The 16,487-nt window shown below is 47.8% G+C and overlaps 1 protein-coding gene and 2 pseudogenes across 1 annotated transcript; all 3 read right to left on the bottom strand.

Moving 5' to 3' along the window:
* Window positions 1-23: 23 nt before the first annotated feature.
* Window positions 24-15,135, bottom strand: LOC129560957 (UL16-binding protein 2-like). Its single transcript, XM_055433245.2, is given in 5 exon segments — window positions 24-2,766; window positions 3,615-3,747; window positions 4,648-4,923; window positions 5,138-5,401; window positions 15,013-15,135. Coding segments are annotated over 4 exon segments (738 nt in total). The 5' UTR covers window positions 15,095-15,135; the 3' UTR covers window positions 24-2,766; window positions 3,615-3,631.
* Window positions 6,097-11,375, bottom strand: LOC148776359 (inactive tyrosine-protein kinase RYK-like; annotated as a pseudogene).
* Window positions 8,710-9,316, bottom strand: LOC148776360 (EP300-interacting inhibitor of differentiation 1-like; annotated as a pseudogene).
* Window positions 15,136-16,487: the final 1,352 nt, after the last annotated feature.

Consider the following 16,487-nt stretch of genomic DNA (forward strand, 5'->3'; position numbering starts at 1 on the left):
GTTAAGGGGCCAAAGCTTTCTTCTATCAAAACTTCTCCCTGCTGGACAGGGACCACTGAACTGAGCCTCCCCTCAAGGTGCAGAAGTCCCTCACAAGGACCTACGTGGATCTGGGCCACCCTCCACCGGAATGGGTTATATTCCTTGAGCCACCATGAGTGTTATTTCAAACTGGTAGATCCTACAGGCACAAAGTCAAGCAAAAGGTTAAATAAACAAGGACTAGAAAGGAAAGACCAACAATAGCCATTAAAAGACCTAGAAAGGGAAGGAACCAGGTTAACTTTGAGAGGACTTTCTTTTTTAAAGAACTCTTGGCGGAGGCGAAATCTCCCATGACAAACTTGTGAAGCCCCTCTACCTGTATATTTAAGGTGCATATTTACACCTTCATATAAGGTGTAGTAATATAAGGTGTATATTTCCTTAATATTGATCTCAGAGAGACAGCAGTGAGCAGTGCTAAAGAGGGATCTTAGTTTCCTGCCCAGGAAGTGAACCTGGGTATCTTGGTGTAAAATGAGGAATTCTAGACACTAAACACAGGGGCAAGATGCAAAGTTCCCTTGGCTCTTACCGTCTTTGAAAGCAAGAATGTTTCAAGGAGGCAAAAACTGTAAAAATAGGCACCAATGTTATTACTGGAGACATACAGAGAAACAGTTTGTTTACTTAAGATGGAAGCAAAGAGGAAATATACACCCAGACAGGAGTGCAGGCATCCTGAATGAGCAGCACAAGGAAGCTAGGCTAGGGACTTAACATACACATACCTGTCTCTATCCGGGAGTTGGTGATGGACAGGGAGGCCTGGCGTGCTGTGATTCATGGGGTCGCGGAGAGTCGGACACGACTGAGTGACTGAAATGAACTGAACTGAACTGAACCTGTCTCTATCTTCCCTGGTGGCTCAGCTGGTAAAGAATTTGCCTGCAATGCAAGAGACCCAGGTTCGATCCCCGGGTCGGGAAGATCCCCTGGAGAAGAGAATGGCAACCCACTCCAGTACTCCCTTGCCTGAAGATTTCCACGAACAGAGGAGCTGGCAGCTTACAGTCCATAGGACCCCAAAGAGTCGGACATGACTGTGCATCCAACTTTCTTTCACTTTCCCTTTCGTACATGTGTCTATTCTTCCCCAGCTCCCCTCCCATCCCCACCCAGGCTGCCACATAACAGTGAGCCGAGTTCTCTGTGCTGTACAGTAGGTCCTTGCTGGTTGTCCATTTTAGACAAATCAGTGTGTCCATGTTGGTCCCAGACTCCCTAACTATCCCTTCCCCTGTACTTTCCCCCGAGAACCATAAGTTCATTCTCCAAGTCTGTGACTCTCTTTCTGATTCTGTAAGTAAGAGCACTTGGATCACGACTTTCTGGATTCCACTATAAGGGACGTGCAAAGGTGTCTCTGCTTCTCTGCCTGACTTACATCATTCAATACGACAATCTCCAGGTCCCTCCACGGTGCTGCATATGGCGTTGTTTCATTCTTTCTGGCGGCCGAGTAATGCTGCACTGTATGTACACCCCGCGCCTTCTTCACGCACTCGTCTGTCAGTGACATTTAGGTGGCTTCCAGGTCCCGCCACGTGAACAGCGCCGCAGTGAACACGGGGCGCGCGTCCTCACAGACCGCGTTCCTCAGACTCACCGTTACACTGAATCCCAAAGGATGGAGGAGTGAGAAACAGCACGACTTCTCTCATGGGAGAGAAACTTAAATATGAGAGAGAAACTTCAATACTTCAAGTTTTCTGGAGTACTGAGATTTTGATTTAAATAGCAGCAGTGTAATAAATGGTCTTCCCCAGTGGCTCAGACAGTAAAGAATCCGCCTGCCAATGCAGGAGACACAGCAGACGTGGGTTCAATCCCCGAGTTGGAGAGGGCCCCTGGAGAAGAAAATAGCAACTCACTTCAGTGTTCTTGCCTGGCGCATCCCATGGACAGAGGAGCCTGGTGGGCTACAGTCTACAGGGTCGCAAAGAGTTGGACACGACTGTGAGACTAACACTTTCACTTTAAGCATAATAAATTATTAAGGGAAACAGTCATGAATAAAACTTCGCTCTATTGAAAAGAGGCTGAGGTGATTTCTCCAGAACACAGAAAGAATCCCTGAGTCCTGTAATAGCAGATGGTATATTTCTTGGAATATCATTTGGAAGAACAAGATCACGAGGCAGAGTCTAATTATCCACAAATGGCAAGCCACTCCAGTACTCTTGCCTGGAAAATCCCATGGATGGAGGAGTCTGGTAGGCTGCAGTCCATGGGATCGCTATGAGTTGGACATGACTGAGCGACTTCACTTTCATTTTTCACTTTCACACACTGGAGAAGGAAATGGCAACCCACTCCGGTGTTCTTGCCTGGAGAATCCCAGGGACAGGGGAGCCTGGTAGGCTGCCGTCTATGGGGTCACACAGAGTCGGACACGACTGAAGTGACTTAGCAGTAGCAGAAGAAGATGAAAAATGTCCTGTTTGTGGAGATTTCTTCAAGTACTTCAATATTTCAGTGTAGAAATTCCATCACTTAGCACCAAGAGATAGTGGCGAAATAAATTGTTTTGTTTTGTTTTTTTTAGAGATGCCGAGTAGGATTTCACCAAATGTGATAAAACCCATGAGATGATGCATCTACTGTGTCATCGTAACTGGAAAACAGGCTCAGGATTCATGGGGTCTGATCTCCTGGATCTAAAGTGAAGAGCAGGAGAAAGGCAGACAGAGCACCTGTCAGGCTTCCTGGGAGGACCGTCTCCTGCAGAAAAGAAAGAGGCCTTGATCCAGGAGGCTGAGGAACTCCTGTCAGTTTCCTGGGGCTGCCCCTCCCCAGTCCCCCTCCAGCCCCGCCCTCCCTGAGGGGCTCCTATGTCCTCCACTCCCACCCCCACCCCAGGCCCAGCAGCTTGTTGTCACCTCCTCCTTCCTTCCTGCATCACAGAGTCACCCCAGGTGTCACCCTGACACCGCCTGCTTCAGCTCAGGACTGGAGCCAGTGACGAATCAATCTGCTCCCTTTACTCAGGTCTGGATCCTCCACGAGGGGGACCTAAAGGACCAGGGAGCAGGTCCCCAAAGGAGGGGCCTTGTCTCCTGACAGCCTTGGGGGGCTGCAGGCAAAACTCCTTCCCTTGCTCCCCTCCAGCCTCTGAGCAGCACACACAGCTCTCAGGCCCAGGTCCCTGCCCCCATCTCTTCCTGGTCCCGCCCAGTTGGGCACCGCCACCCCAGCTCAGGCCCACCCATCTTCAGGCACCTCTGCTCAAGGCAGGACCGCTCAGTGATGGAGGCTCTGGGTCCCCAGGAGGCCACAGGCTGAGGTAAAGCTGCTGCTGCTCCAGGAGCACAGGCCTGGCCTCAGCCCTTCCCACAGTCTCTGCTGTGGGGCTCCTGCCTTGCCTGCTTGACCCAAGCCACTTCCTGTGAGAACGGGCCTTTGGAGTCGGGTCTGCAGTTCTTGCTCTCGGGTGATAGGGGTCTTAACCACCTGCTCATTTCCAGGATGAGGAGGTTCAGTGAGGGGCAGGGCTTGGCTGGGATTCACCTTCCCCATCCTCACACCAGGCCCTGTGCCCCAGCCTTCCCTCTGAATTCTGCCCTCACTACCTGCTCCTGGAATGGACTCAGCCCAGGAAGACAGTTACGATGAAACTGGTGAAGACCACAGGGAGGATCCAGATGATGTGCCTGACGGCTGTGGCCGTGGAGTTGACTATGAGGAGAGCTGCAGTTGGTGATGCTGTAAGGAAAGTGAGAGGGAAGCCCTTGTCCTGACCCCTAAACCAAGCAGATGCCGCCTCAGCCCCCCAGACCCCGGTACCCTACTATGGAGTCATTAGTGCATAATTTCTTTACAATGCTGTGTTGGTTTCTGTTGTAGGACAACACATATCAGCCATAATTAGATACATATATCCCCTCCTGAACCTTCCGTCTAGGGCATCACAGAGCGCCAGGCTGGGCTCCCTGTGCTATGCAGCATCTTCCCACTGGTTAGCTATTTTCCACATCATAGTACGGATATACGTCAACGCTACCTTCTCAATTCGTCCTACCCTGTCCTGCCCCTGCTGTGTTCACAAGTCTGTCGCTGTGTCATGCAGTCATTTGAACCGACTGTATGGCAGCCCATGGGACAGGTCCTGAGGTGAGATGGGGGAAGGGAGGAGCCCCATCTCCACAGAACTCAGACAGTGAATGGGCGAGCAAGGGTCCCCACTCAGCCCCTCAGTCCTGCATGACATCAGATGAGGTGACATGAGGATGGGAACAGGGGAAGTCCTCTCAGGAGCTGATGTTTGAGGTGGCATCGACAGATTTCCAGAACTAGAATAGCTGATATTTTTTAAAAGCTTGCAGAGAGAGGGTCAGTAAGAAGGAAATCTCTAGAATCGGAGTGGTGTCCTCATGTTAGGGGTCAGCAAGAATCCATGTACAATGGTTCAAAGGCCTGTGCTGTGAGGAGAGACGCCAGGAGGTGGGAGAGGAAGGAGGGTGACAGAATATCCCCGGGTCATTGTTCTCCCAGGACAACGCACCTTGAATAGATCACTTCCACACACACACACGCACGCATACACAGAGGTGGGTCCATGTCACCCTGAGTGGACTACCACTTCCTTCTCCTAGTCTCACTTACCCGTGGTCTCCAACATTTCCTCCCAGCGCACCAAGAAATCCCGAAGCCTGGCCCGACAGTCTCCCATGCAGACCTTCTTGAAGAAGTTGCTCACAGCTCTGTCATTCTCCCACTTCTCTTTCATCCGTCTCCCTCCAGAATGAACCTCTGTCCAGTGTCCATTCTCCGAATCGAAGAGGAGGCACATTTGTCCATTGAAGCCGAACTGCCAGGATCCACTGATGTGTCCATCCTCTTCCTACCGACACGTCATCCTGCCCTGCAGGGTGAGAGGGTCTGCCGCCCCCGCCGTGGCAAAGAGCTCAGCCTCTGGACTTGACAGCTTCTTTGCCCCACCGTGGTCCACCTCCCCTGAGCCTAACTAAGGCCCGCTCCTTCCACTGGACTACTAGGGAAGGACCAATATCCTCCATTTTATTTTTCACCCGAAAACAATGAATGAGTTTAAGTCCCCAGTCTGCTCCTTCTGCACTTGGACTTTCCAACTCACCTGTGACTGTGTGTTTCTCCGACGTGACATCAGGCAGTTGCTCCCTGAGCAAGTCCCCGATGTCTCTGAGTGTTTCAGTTTGTGTTTCCCAGGCCTTTGTCGTTTTCACCTCCTCCCCCAATGGGCTCGTGAATTGGATCTGAGCACGACCACAGTCGTAGGAGAGAAAAACCTTTCCTTCCACTTGGCCTTGAACCACACACCATGGTTGTCCAGGTCTGGGCTGAGAATTGATGGTAAAGTTATAGCAAAGAGAGTGAGCATCTGTGAAGGCAAAAGGCAGGTGATGGTAGGGTTGGCAGGAAAAGGCCCATAGGCCTACTCTTCTCAATTATGTGAAAACAGAGTAAAGGTGCAGGGCTGGCCTTGCAGAGCAAGCATAGTCCCTCCTGCTCCATCCCCAACACTCCATAGAGCCAGTGCCCCTCCCTTCCTTGTGGAGAAGGAGAAGTCTCTTGCTGGGCAGAAATTGCATATCCTGGATATGTCCCCTTGCCCACCAGGTCAGTACCCAGCATCAGCCAACACACAACCTTTCTGGATACATGCCAGATGGCTCTGCTGGAAAAGCCTAGATGGAAGAGGACTTTCAGAATCGAACCCAGTGTCCTACCAGAGACGGAGAGCATGGGGGGGCTGCTTCTGAGGAGCATTTCTGGAACGGAGCCCCTTTCCAGAATGCATCCCACAGAAGGAAGCCACATCCCAGTGAGGCGTGCACTTTTATCACCACTGTAAGTGCAGAAGTCCTTTCCTTCTTTCCCATGAGCCACAGGACCATGGACTCAGGCAAGTGAATCTGAAGCAGCAGAAACTACTCCCACATTCATATTGGACCTAGCGTGTTACTAGCACTATGCACAGGGACTGCAGTGTTGTCATGGCTTCCCTGTTTCTGAAGTGAGGCTTGGGATTCCAGACCATCAGGGGACACCTGTCCCAGGTCCTGCTAACAGTGGTTATCCCTGGGTCCACAGGTCCGCACCACGTTCACTTCACATGGCCTGGATTTCTGACATGAATGGACAATCTCTGTAGTTAGTAAAACACCACTGGGTGAGGGCTACCATAGTAGTAATTTCCACATTCATACTCCTGACCTGACTCCGTATCTCACAAAAGTATTCGTTCAGTTCAGTTTAGTTGCTCAGTCGTGTCCGACTCTTTGTGACCGCATGGACTGCAGCACGCCAGGCCTCCTTGTCCATCACCAACTCCTGGAGTTTATACAAACTCATCTCCATTGAGTCAGTGATGCTATCCAACCATCTCACCCTCTGTCACTCCCTTCTCCTCCTGCCCTCACCCTTTCCCAGCATCAGGATCTTTTCAAATGAGTCAGTTCTTCGCATCAGGTGGCCCCTTGCCAATATCTCCAAGCTAAACCAGTCCCAAAGAAACAGAAATCACTGTTTACTGTTATGCAAGCCATTTAGTTTGGGGCGTAATTTGTTATGTAACAATATATAACTATTATAAATTCTCAACAAGACCTGGAACTGGGCCTCTTCTCCAGATCAAAGGCTCAGCACAAACCATCACAGCAAATGGTTCATCAGGACAGCTGATGGGCTGGGCTATTTGGTAACCCCTTTCAGGTATGTGCCCATCTCAAACGGGTAGATGTCCACGTAGAGCGTTTGGCACAAAGTCATGATTGCGTGGGATCTCTTAGTTGCAGGATGCTACCTTCTTAATTGTGCGTGCAGGATCCGGTTCCCCAACCAGGGATTGAACCTGGGCCCAGGCATTGGGAGTGCTGGACTCTTAGCAACTGGATCACCAGGGAAGTCCAGAGAACTCATTATTAACTAGACTTTCAGGGGCCATCCATTGATCCATTGTTTTCGTTGTTCCCCAGACAGTGAGATCCCATGGGGAACAAGACTCTGGAGAGGGGTTGTCTGTACTCTTAACTTAAAGTTGTCATCAATGACACAGCTTCTAGCAGCCTGGTGTTTGTGGATGACTTCCCTTCTCACCAGATAGGTAATCCCACAGGCAATGTGAACAGACCTGTAGACCAGGTCTTGTTGAGAAATTCCCTGTGGTCCCTACTAACTTGTGCTGCCTGTGGATTACTGGCCTCTACTAACTTGTGCTACCATAAAGACAATTTAAGATTCTCCCAATTCATGTAAGGCAATCCACCATGGGCTTTTCTCCTTCTTCTATACACACATGGGTAATAAGGAGATTTCTGTGATGAAGGCTTCATATCTTACAACGTTCAGTGAGCATCACTGCCACCTGAATTTCAGAAGGTTGATTTTTTTTTTCTTTCTTTTACACAGGACAAGAAATTTTTATTATCTTCAATGCTGGTGCATAACCAAAAACAAGCTTAACTAGAGGAGGAGACAGAGGGAAACTTCAAATACTGAGGTGGATTTCTGGGAAGATTTAAAACTTTTGAGAGTTGTTCATAGTGTCTTTTTTCAGATGTAGGGCTTTCCTTTTACTGGACAATTTTCACTTATTTCTTACATTATGAAGTTCAACCAGTCTTTTGCTCGTAAAGTTAAATGAAAAAAGAGAGCAAGAGAAACAGGAAATTCTCTAGTATATACTGATGTTTGAAAGAGTTTGTATTCTTTGTACCTTCATGTACATTTTACAGTCTAGATTTGAAACTTTATTAAGGATGTCTTAAGTTTTGACTTTTAAAAATGTTCAAGACAACTAAATTTCTTGAATTAAAGATTACAGTAGCTTTAAAAATGATCAAGATAAATGTACAAACAAAATCTCAGGTGTTCTTGGAAACACATTTTAAGATATAGCACGCATGACACATGCTTCTTTTGGGACTAGATTATCCTTTGAGACACTGAAGAACACTTGGTAGAAGATTTATTTTACACCAAAAATTTAGCCTTTGATAACCACAGTCTGGATAGATCACAAAGTTGAATCTTTAAAGTTTTCTCAATATGTTTCAGTCCAAATAACTCACAGACATCTTATGTCCTAAGGTGGATAAAGCAGTCTTTTTTTTTTTTTCTCATATAATTATCATCAGTGGGTTCTTGTACTGGCAGTCTATCTTGGTCATAACTTATTCTTGCAAAGCCATTCCTTACAGTGAAACATGAAAGATTATCTTCCCCAATGCAAGGAAATTAATCTGAATAAACAACAAAGTCAAAGCCATAAGTGTCTCTGGACATTCTTGAAAACAGGTTTCGACAGTGCTAAGATACTTTGCTTTAACAATTTTCCTCCTTTTTCACAACTGTGCAGTCACTAACTTATTCTACTCTGCTTTTTTTTTTTTTTTGGAAGATCAAGCTTTTCATTGGCACAGAAGTATTTGGAATGAACCCAAAAGACTGGAAATGCTGAGTCTCTCCTCCAGCAGCTTCCTCCTCTCTTAACAGCATTTAACTACTCTCTATCATGCCACGAGTTGACTCACTGGAAAAGACTCTGATGCTGGGAAAAGTTGGGGGCGGGAGGAGAAGGGGACGACAGAGAATGAGATGGCTGGATGGCATCACCGACTCTGTGGACATGAGTTTGAGTGAACTCCGGGAGTTGGTGATGGACAGGGAGGCCTGGTGTGCTTTGATTCATGGGGTTGCAAAGAGTCGGACATGACTGAGCGACTGAACTGAACTGAACTGATCAATGATCTCATCACAGCCGAGTTCTTCGGTCAGACGATTGACAACATAAGTGAAAAAAGCTCTCCTATAAAAGCCAACTGATCAAACGGAGTCTTCTCATAATGCTTCTGAAACCCACCATCCAGAGCTGCTTCTCTGGCTCTGGAGGTTCTCAGAAACATCTTGTTGGCTTCTTCAGGGGCCGCTGATACTCTGTAGCCCTCACCGTTGAGCGGCTCCTCTTCCGGAGAGTCACAGTCGCCCTCCCTGTCATGGAATTCCTCGCCCTCGCCTTCGCTTGCTCTTGAAATCAGGGCCTGCCATCTGGCCTGGCTGCGCCCCAGGGCTGGGGCCCCTCTGGGGCCATTGGCTGGGCCGCCGCTTCCTCCCCCGTGGGGCCTTCGTCCTCCAGCTGTGGCGGGACACCGGCGGCGTGGGAGGGGTTCTGGAATACCTCCCGGCTCCCGCCGCCTACCTTCATATGCGGAAGGTCACTCTCACCAGGCATCACATCCATCTGCAGGTCATTGCTCTCCTCATAGAGCTCCGACGGCCCGTTCATTTCAGACATAGTGCAAGCAGCTCAACCTCCCCTCAAGGCGTTCGTTTTCCACCCAGAAGCTTGATCTTTAACTGTTTCTCTTTATTTGGATCTTTTTCATGTACTAAAACCCCATGAAAAATACACCTAAAAGTACATTTTTAGAGATATCCTCTCCTTCGATATATGAAACATGAACTTCCAGATGTTCAAACTGGTTTCAGAAAAGGCAGAGGAACCAGAGATCAAATTGCCAACATCCTCTGGATCATCGAAAAAGCAAGAGAGTTTCAGAAAAACATCTATTTCTGCTTCATTGACTATGCCAAAGCCTTTCACTGTGTGGATCACAATAAACTGAGGAAAATTCTGAAAGAGATGGGAATACTAGACCATGTGATCTGCCTCTTGAGAAACCTGTATGCAGGTCAGGAAGCAACAGTTAGAACTGGACATGGAACAACAGACTGGTTCCAAATAGGAAAAGGAGTACATTAAGGCTGTATATTGTCACCCTGCTTATTTAACTTATATGCAGAGTACATCATGAGAAACACTGGGCTGGAGGAAGCACAAGCTGGAACCAAGATTGCCGGGAGAAATATCAATAACCTCAGATATGCAGATGACACCACCCTTGTGGCAGAAAGTGAAGAGAAACTAAAAAGCCTCTTGATGAAAGTGAAAGAGGAGAGTGAAAAAGTTGGCTTGAAGCTCAACATTCAGAAAACAAAGATCATGGCATCTGGTCCCATCACTTCATGGGAAACAGATGGGGAAACAGTGGCTGAGTTTATTTTTCTGGGCTCCAAAATCACGGCAAATGGTGACTGCAGCCATGAAATTAAAAGACGCTTACTCCTTGGAAGGAAAGTTATGACCAACCGAGACAGCATATTAAAAAGCAGAGACATCACTTTACCAACAAAGGTCCATCTAGTCAAGGCTATGGTTTTTTCAGTAGTCATGTATGGATGTGCGAGTTGGACTATAAAGTAAGCTGAGCGCTGCAGAATTGATGCTTTTGAACTGTGGTGTTGGAGATGACTCTTGAGAGTCCCTTGGACTGCAAGGAGATCCAACCAGTCCATCCTAAGGGAGATCAGCCCTGGGTGTTCATTGGAAGGACTGATGTTGAAGCTGAAACTCCAATACTTTGGCCACCTGATGTGAAGAACTGACTCATTTGAAAAGACCCTGATGCTGGGAAAGATTGAAGGCAGGAGGAGAAGGGGACGACAGAGGATGAGATGGTGGGATGGCATCACTGAATCAATGGACATGGGTTTCGGTGGACTCTGGGAGTTGGAGATGGACAGGGAGGCCTGGTGTGCTGTGGTTCATGGGGTCACAAAGAATTGGACATGACTGAGCAACTAAACTGATAAAAAATGATCTCCCTGATATCTCAATATCCTTCACCTTAGCTTTTGTCTCCAAAAAGTGACACTTTTCAAGTCCTACTGCTCTATCCCAAGGGTAAAATAATTGGAGATGGGAGTTGCACTGTTGGGTGTGTCACCTCCCTGACACTGAGTCATCTGCAACATGTCTTGGGACATGTTGGGAACTACTGGACACTGATGCTGCCATCCAGTTCAATCATCTTCATACTATGAAGGTGCAAAACAGCTAATATTATTATTACAAAATATTACTGCAGAGTAAATGCCTGTGCTGATATGAAACACACATGTAGAAGGGGTTGAAGTTGCATGAACAGGATCCTAAATAGTTCTGCTAGTGATTCTGTACAAAACTGAAGTTTTTAATTCTTCAAATTTTTTGTGGCACAATTTTTGTCTTCAACTTTAAGACTATAAAGCTTTTTGAAGACTACTGTCAAGTTGAGCTGCACTGGAAGATTAGAAGATTCTTATAAGCCCAGAATCTACTTTGCCAGAACAGGAAAACTCAGTCCAAAACACTGATACAATGCGTGGCAACTGCCCCCAAGCAGAAACACTGAAGAGGGAATTCCCACGAAATTTACTTGGAAACCTGCTTTATATTCAAACTCTGACTTTGCAAGCCAAGTGAAGGGCAGAGAATTTGTCTCGCTGGGTATTAACAGGTTAAAGGAGTAGTGTTAGTCTCTCAGTCGTGTCTGACCCTGCGACCCCATGGACTGTAGCCCGCCAGGCTCCTCTGTCTATGGAATTCTCCAGGCAAGAAGACTGGGGTAGGTTGCCATTCCCTTTTCCAGGGGATCCTCCCAACTCAGGAATCGAACCTGGGCCTCCTGCATCTCGGGCATATTTTTTACAGGGATAAGGTCATTTCTCACATAATGAAGTTATGCATCAAGACCGAAGAGCCATACAAATTGTGAGATTATTTGTTCTAGTTCTGTGAGAAATGCCGTTGGTAGCTTGATAGGGATTGCATTGAATGTATAAATTACTTTGGGTAGTATACTCATTTTCACAATATTTATTCTTCCAATCCATGAGTACGGTATATTTCTCAATCTACAGGTGTCCTCTTTGATTTCTTTCACCAATGTTTTATAGTTTTCTATATATAGGTTTTTTGTTTCTTTAGGTAGATATATCCCTAAGTATTTTATTCTTTTCGTTGCAAAAGTGAATGGAATAGTTTCCTTAATTTCTCTATTTTTTCATTATTAGTGTATAGGAATGCAAGGGATTTCTGTGTGTTGATTTTATATCCTGCAACTTTACTGTATTCATTGATTAGCTCTAGTAATTTTCTAGTAGAGTCTTTAGGGTTTTCTGTGTTGAGGATGATGTCATCGGCGAACAGTGAGAGTTTTACTTCTTCTTTTCCAATTTGTATTCCTTTTATGTCTTTTTCTGCTCTGATTGCTGTGGCCAAAACTTCCAAAACTATGTTGAATAGTAGTGGTGAGAGTGGGCACCCTTGTCTTGTTCCTGATTTTAGGGGAAATGCTTTCAATTTTTCACCATTGAGGACAATGTTTGCTGTGGGTTTGTCATATATAGCTTTTATTATGTTGAGGTATGTTCCTTCTATTCCCACCTTCTGGAGGGTTTTTTATTATAAATGGATGTTGAATTTTGTCGAAGGCTTTCTCTGCATCTATTGAGATAATCATATGATTTTTATGTTTCAGTTTGTTAATGTGGTGTATTATGTTGATTGATTTGTGGATATTGAAGAATCCTTGCATTCCTGGCATGAAGCCCACTTGGTCATGATGTATGATCTTCTTAATGTGTTGTTGGATTCTCTTGAGGAAGAAGAATGGAACTGGGGGAATCAACCTGCCGGACTTCAGGTTCTACTACAAAGCCATAGTCATCAAGACAGTATGGTACTGGCATAAAGACAGAAATATAGATCAATGGAGCAAAATAGAAAGCCCAGAGATAAATCCATGCACCTATGGACACCTTATCTTTGACAAAGGAGGCAAGAATATAAATGGAGAAAAGACAGTCTCTTTAGCAAGTGGTGCTGGGAAAACTGGTCAGCCACTTGTAAAAGAAAGAAACTAGAACATTCCCTAACACCATACACAAAAATAAACTCAAAATGGATTAAAGATCTAAATGTAAGACCAGAAACTAGAAAACTCCTAAAGGAAAACATAGGCAAAACACTCTCCGACATAAATCATAGCAGGATCCTCCATGACCCACCTCCCAGAATATTGGAAATAAAAGCAAAAATAAACAAATGGGAGCTAATTAAAATTAAAAGCTTCTGCACAGCAAAGGAAACTATAGACAAGGTGAAAAGACAGCCTTCAGAATGGGAGAAAATAGCAAATGAAGCAACTGACAAAGGATTAATCTCAAAAATATATAAGCAACTCCTGCAGCTCAATTCCAGAAAAATAAACGACCAAATCACAAAATGGGCCAAAGAACTAAACAGACATTTCTCCAAAGAAGACATACAGATGCCTAACAAATGCATGAAAAAATGCTCAACATCCCTCATAATCAGAGAAACGCAAATTAAAACCACAGTGAGGTACCATTTCACACCAGTCAGAATGGCTGCTATCCAAAAGTCTACAAGCAATAAAAGCTGGAGAGGGTGTGGAGAAAAGGGAACCCTCTTACACTGTTGGTGGGAATGCAAACTAGTACAGCCACTATGGAGAACAGTGTGGAGATTCCTTAAAAAACTGGAAATAGAACTGCCATATGATCCAGCAATCCCACTCCTGGGCATACACACCGAGGAAACCAGAATTGAAAGAGACACATGTACTCCAATGTTCATTGCAGCACTGTTTATAATAGCCAGGACATAGAAGCAACCTAGATGTCCATCTGCAGACGAATGGATAAGAAAGCTTTGGTACATATACACAATGGAGTATTATTCAGCCATTAAAAAGAATACATTTGAATCAGTTCTAATGAGGTGGATGAAACTGGATCCTATTATACGGAGTGAAGTAAGCCAGAAAGAAAAACATCAATACAGTATACTAACGCATATACATGGAGTTTAGAAAGATGGTAACGATAACCCTGTATACGAGACAGCAAAAAAGACACAGGTGTATAGAACAATCTTTGGGACTCTGTGGGAGAGGGTGAGGGTGGGATGATTTGGGAGAATGGCATTGAAACATGTATATTATCATATGTGAAACGAATCACCAGTCCAGGTTCGATACCTGATACAGGATGCTCGGGGCTGGTGCACTGGGATGAACCAGAGGGATGGGATGGGGAGGGAGGTGGGAGGGGGGTTCAAGATGGGGAACGCATGTACACCCGGGGCAGATTCATGTCAACGTATGGCAAAACCAATACAATATTGTAAAGTAGCCTCCAATAAAACAAAACACAAAAGACCAAAGAGCCAACACACCTGTTTCTCCCTCAGGTAGAGGCTCGCGCTGACCTCCCTCCCCCTGCCCCTTCCCCACCACCACCTCCCCCGACCCCTGTTGCTGGGGGCAGGGCGCAGGGAGCTGGAGGAGCGGGGCGCGGGGCGGCGCGAGGGCAGCAGAGCCTGCAGGAGCAGCACCGGCGGCAGCGGCAGCCCGCAGGATGCGCGGCCCCGGGAGAAGATCCCACAGATGCGTCCCGCTCGGGACCGCGCCGCCGCCCAGGAGAAGCGGGGCCGCGGGCCGTCGCCACCGCCGCCCCGAGCCCTTCACAGACCCGAGCTTCGGCCGCCGCCCCAGCTTATCTCGTCCTAGCACGTGGCAGCCAGCCGCGGCCGCCACTTCCGCGCTCTCAAGCTCGGGCCTGCCTTCTCTGCAGCCCCGTCCGATCTGCAGGTGAAATTTATCACCTGTAAAGAGCACTGGTCTTTCGAGGACAGAGAGCCGTGCCGATCTGAAGGGTTTGTGTGAGCAGATGGGGAGGTGGGTGGGCGTGCTTTTCGAGGAGTTAGCTGGGTCTCTTCTCCCGGGGACGGCCACCTGTCCCAAACCCCCTGGCTCCAGGGCTCCCACTTCGCAAGGGCAGGCCGGGGTCTTGAGGGCAGCATTTCCTGCCGCTTTCTCGCCACCTTTTCTACCAACTTCACCTCCGAAACTCCCGGCACCACTATTTCACCAAAGTCACCTCTTTTCTGGCCCAGAAGGTGGGTAACCAGCCTGGGGAAGTGCCCCACCCCAGGAGCAAAGGGGCCAGGGGAAGGGCCAGAGGAGTCAGGGGTCACACAGGGCAAAGTTTCCCTAACCCCCTCATATACCCCCGTCCCCTTCCGGGGTTAAGTCGTTCTCTCCACTCCCTCCACCCACAACCGAGGTTCATCCCTGAACTCACCGCCTGGCCTCGCGCTGAACGGGTAAAACAGAAGTAGAAGCAGAAAGCAAAGACTGGCCTGGGAACCCCCCATCCATGTCATTGCCACCCCATCCCAATTCCGCAGGAATGCGAGGATGCCGGTCTGAATTGGGGATTATCTGAGACCTAGCTGGCTCTGGCTGGTTTCTTTTCTGCCCGCTTCTTTCCAGCCGCACCCCTCTGGGGCCCGGCCCCTTGGGCTGGGCCGAACCAACTTGTCCAGTCTTGTCCTGAAAGACCGGCTGGCTCCTGATTGCCAGCTGCTGTGCCCCATCCCTTCCCGCTAGAATCATGAGCTCATAGCTAGGATCTTTGCAGCAGATAGCATTCACTCAAGATACCTCCACAGTGCAATAGAACCAGAATTTCTAATTTCAGAAGGCAGAGAATGGCCATCACATATCATAACACAGAACACAAACTATACACTTAGGCCCAGCCGCCCTGATCGGTCGCCCCTTTAAATGAAAGGCTGCAGTCTCTCAGAAAACCTCCTACAGAGACCCAGAACTTCAGCTCCAAGTACTAACAGAGTAAACTGAAATAGCTCAGTTCTTGAAATGTTGCAAAGGGAGGAAAGGAGGCCAGGTTGCAAGAACAGGGGAAGGAGGAGGGACTAAAGGGGGCCTTGTGGACACCACCTGCCACCAGGCATTACAGGACTTTTCCCTGGGCTTCCAGGCAGGGAGAACTGGAACTCAGCCCTCCAGAAACCAAACACCAGGCCAGAATTTGAGTTCTCTGCTCACTGGAGGTGATCAGGCTCCAACCCTCAGCTCAGGCTGAGGCCCTTCAGCTAGACTCCTGGATTCGGGACCAGGACAGAAGAAAAAAGTACAAAAGGAGGGACTGAAAAGAGGAAAGGGGAAAAAGCTCAGTAAAGTCTCTTGTTTCTTACCCAGTCGGGGCACAAGCCAGTTGTCTGCATCAGGAGGAGAACAGGGACAAAAGAATGCCTGTTTCTACCACTGGGTCTGGTCGGTCAGCAGACGAGCTGGTCCCTGAGTACCCGAGTGGTCAGTTGTATTGCAGAAATCCCACCAGAGTTGCCCTTTGTTGCAGGAAGGGGGAGCCCTTCCCAGGAACGAGAGTGGGCTCTTGTCTAACACTTGGAAATGAATTGTCCGAGGAGACACGGGTACTGACAAAGGAACAGACTTTATCGGGACGGGGCGCCCCGGGGGAGAGAAACAGCGCAAGGGAGCCCAGGAGAACTGCTCTGCCACGTGGCTCACGGGCTCGGGTTTTATGGTGATGGGGTTAATTTCCAGGCCTCTGGAAATTATCTCAGGCTGGTCATCTTGCTTGATCCATATTTGGTCTTAGGATCCATCCTGGTGGTGCAGGCATCGCTCAGCCAAGATGGATTCCAGGGAGGATTCTGGCAAGCTGGTAGGACATATGGACTGTCTTCTCCTCTCCCCTTTGGAGAGGCTTGGGTGGGGCACCAACTT

This window comes from Moschus berezovskii, chromosome 10, assembly GCF_049115385.1.
Source record: "Moschus berezovskii isolate FMDL1 chromosome 10, NW_MosBer_1.0, whole genome shotgun sequence".
NCBI lineage: Eukaryota > Metazoa > Chordata > Mammalia > Artiodactyla > Moschidae > Moschus > Moschus berezovskii.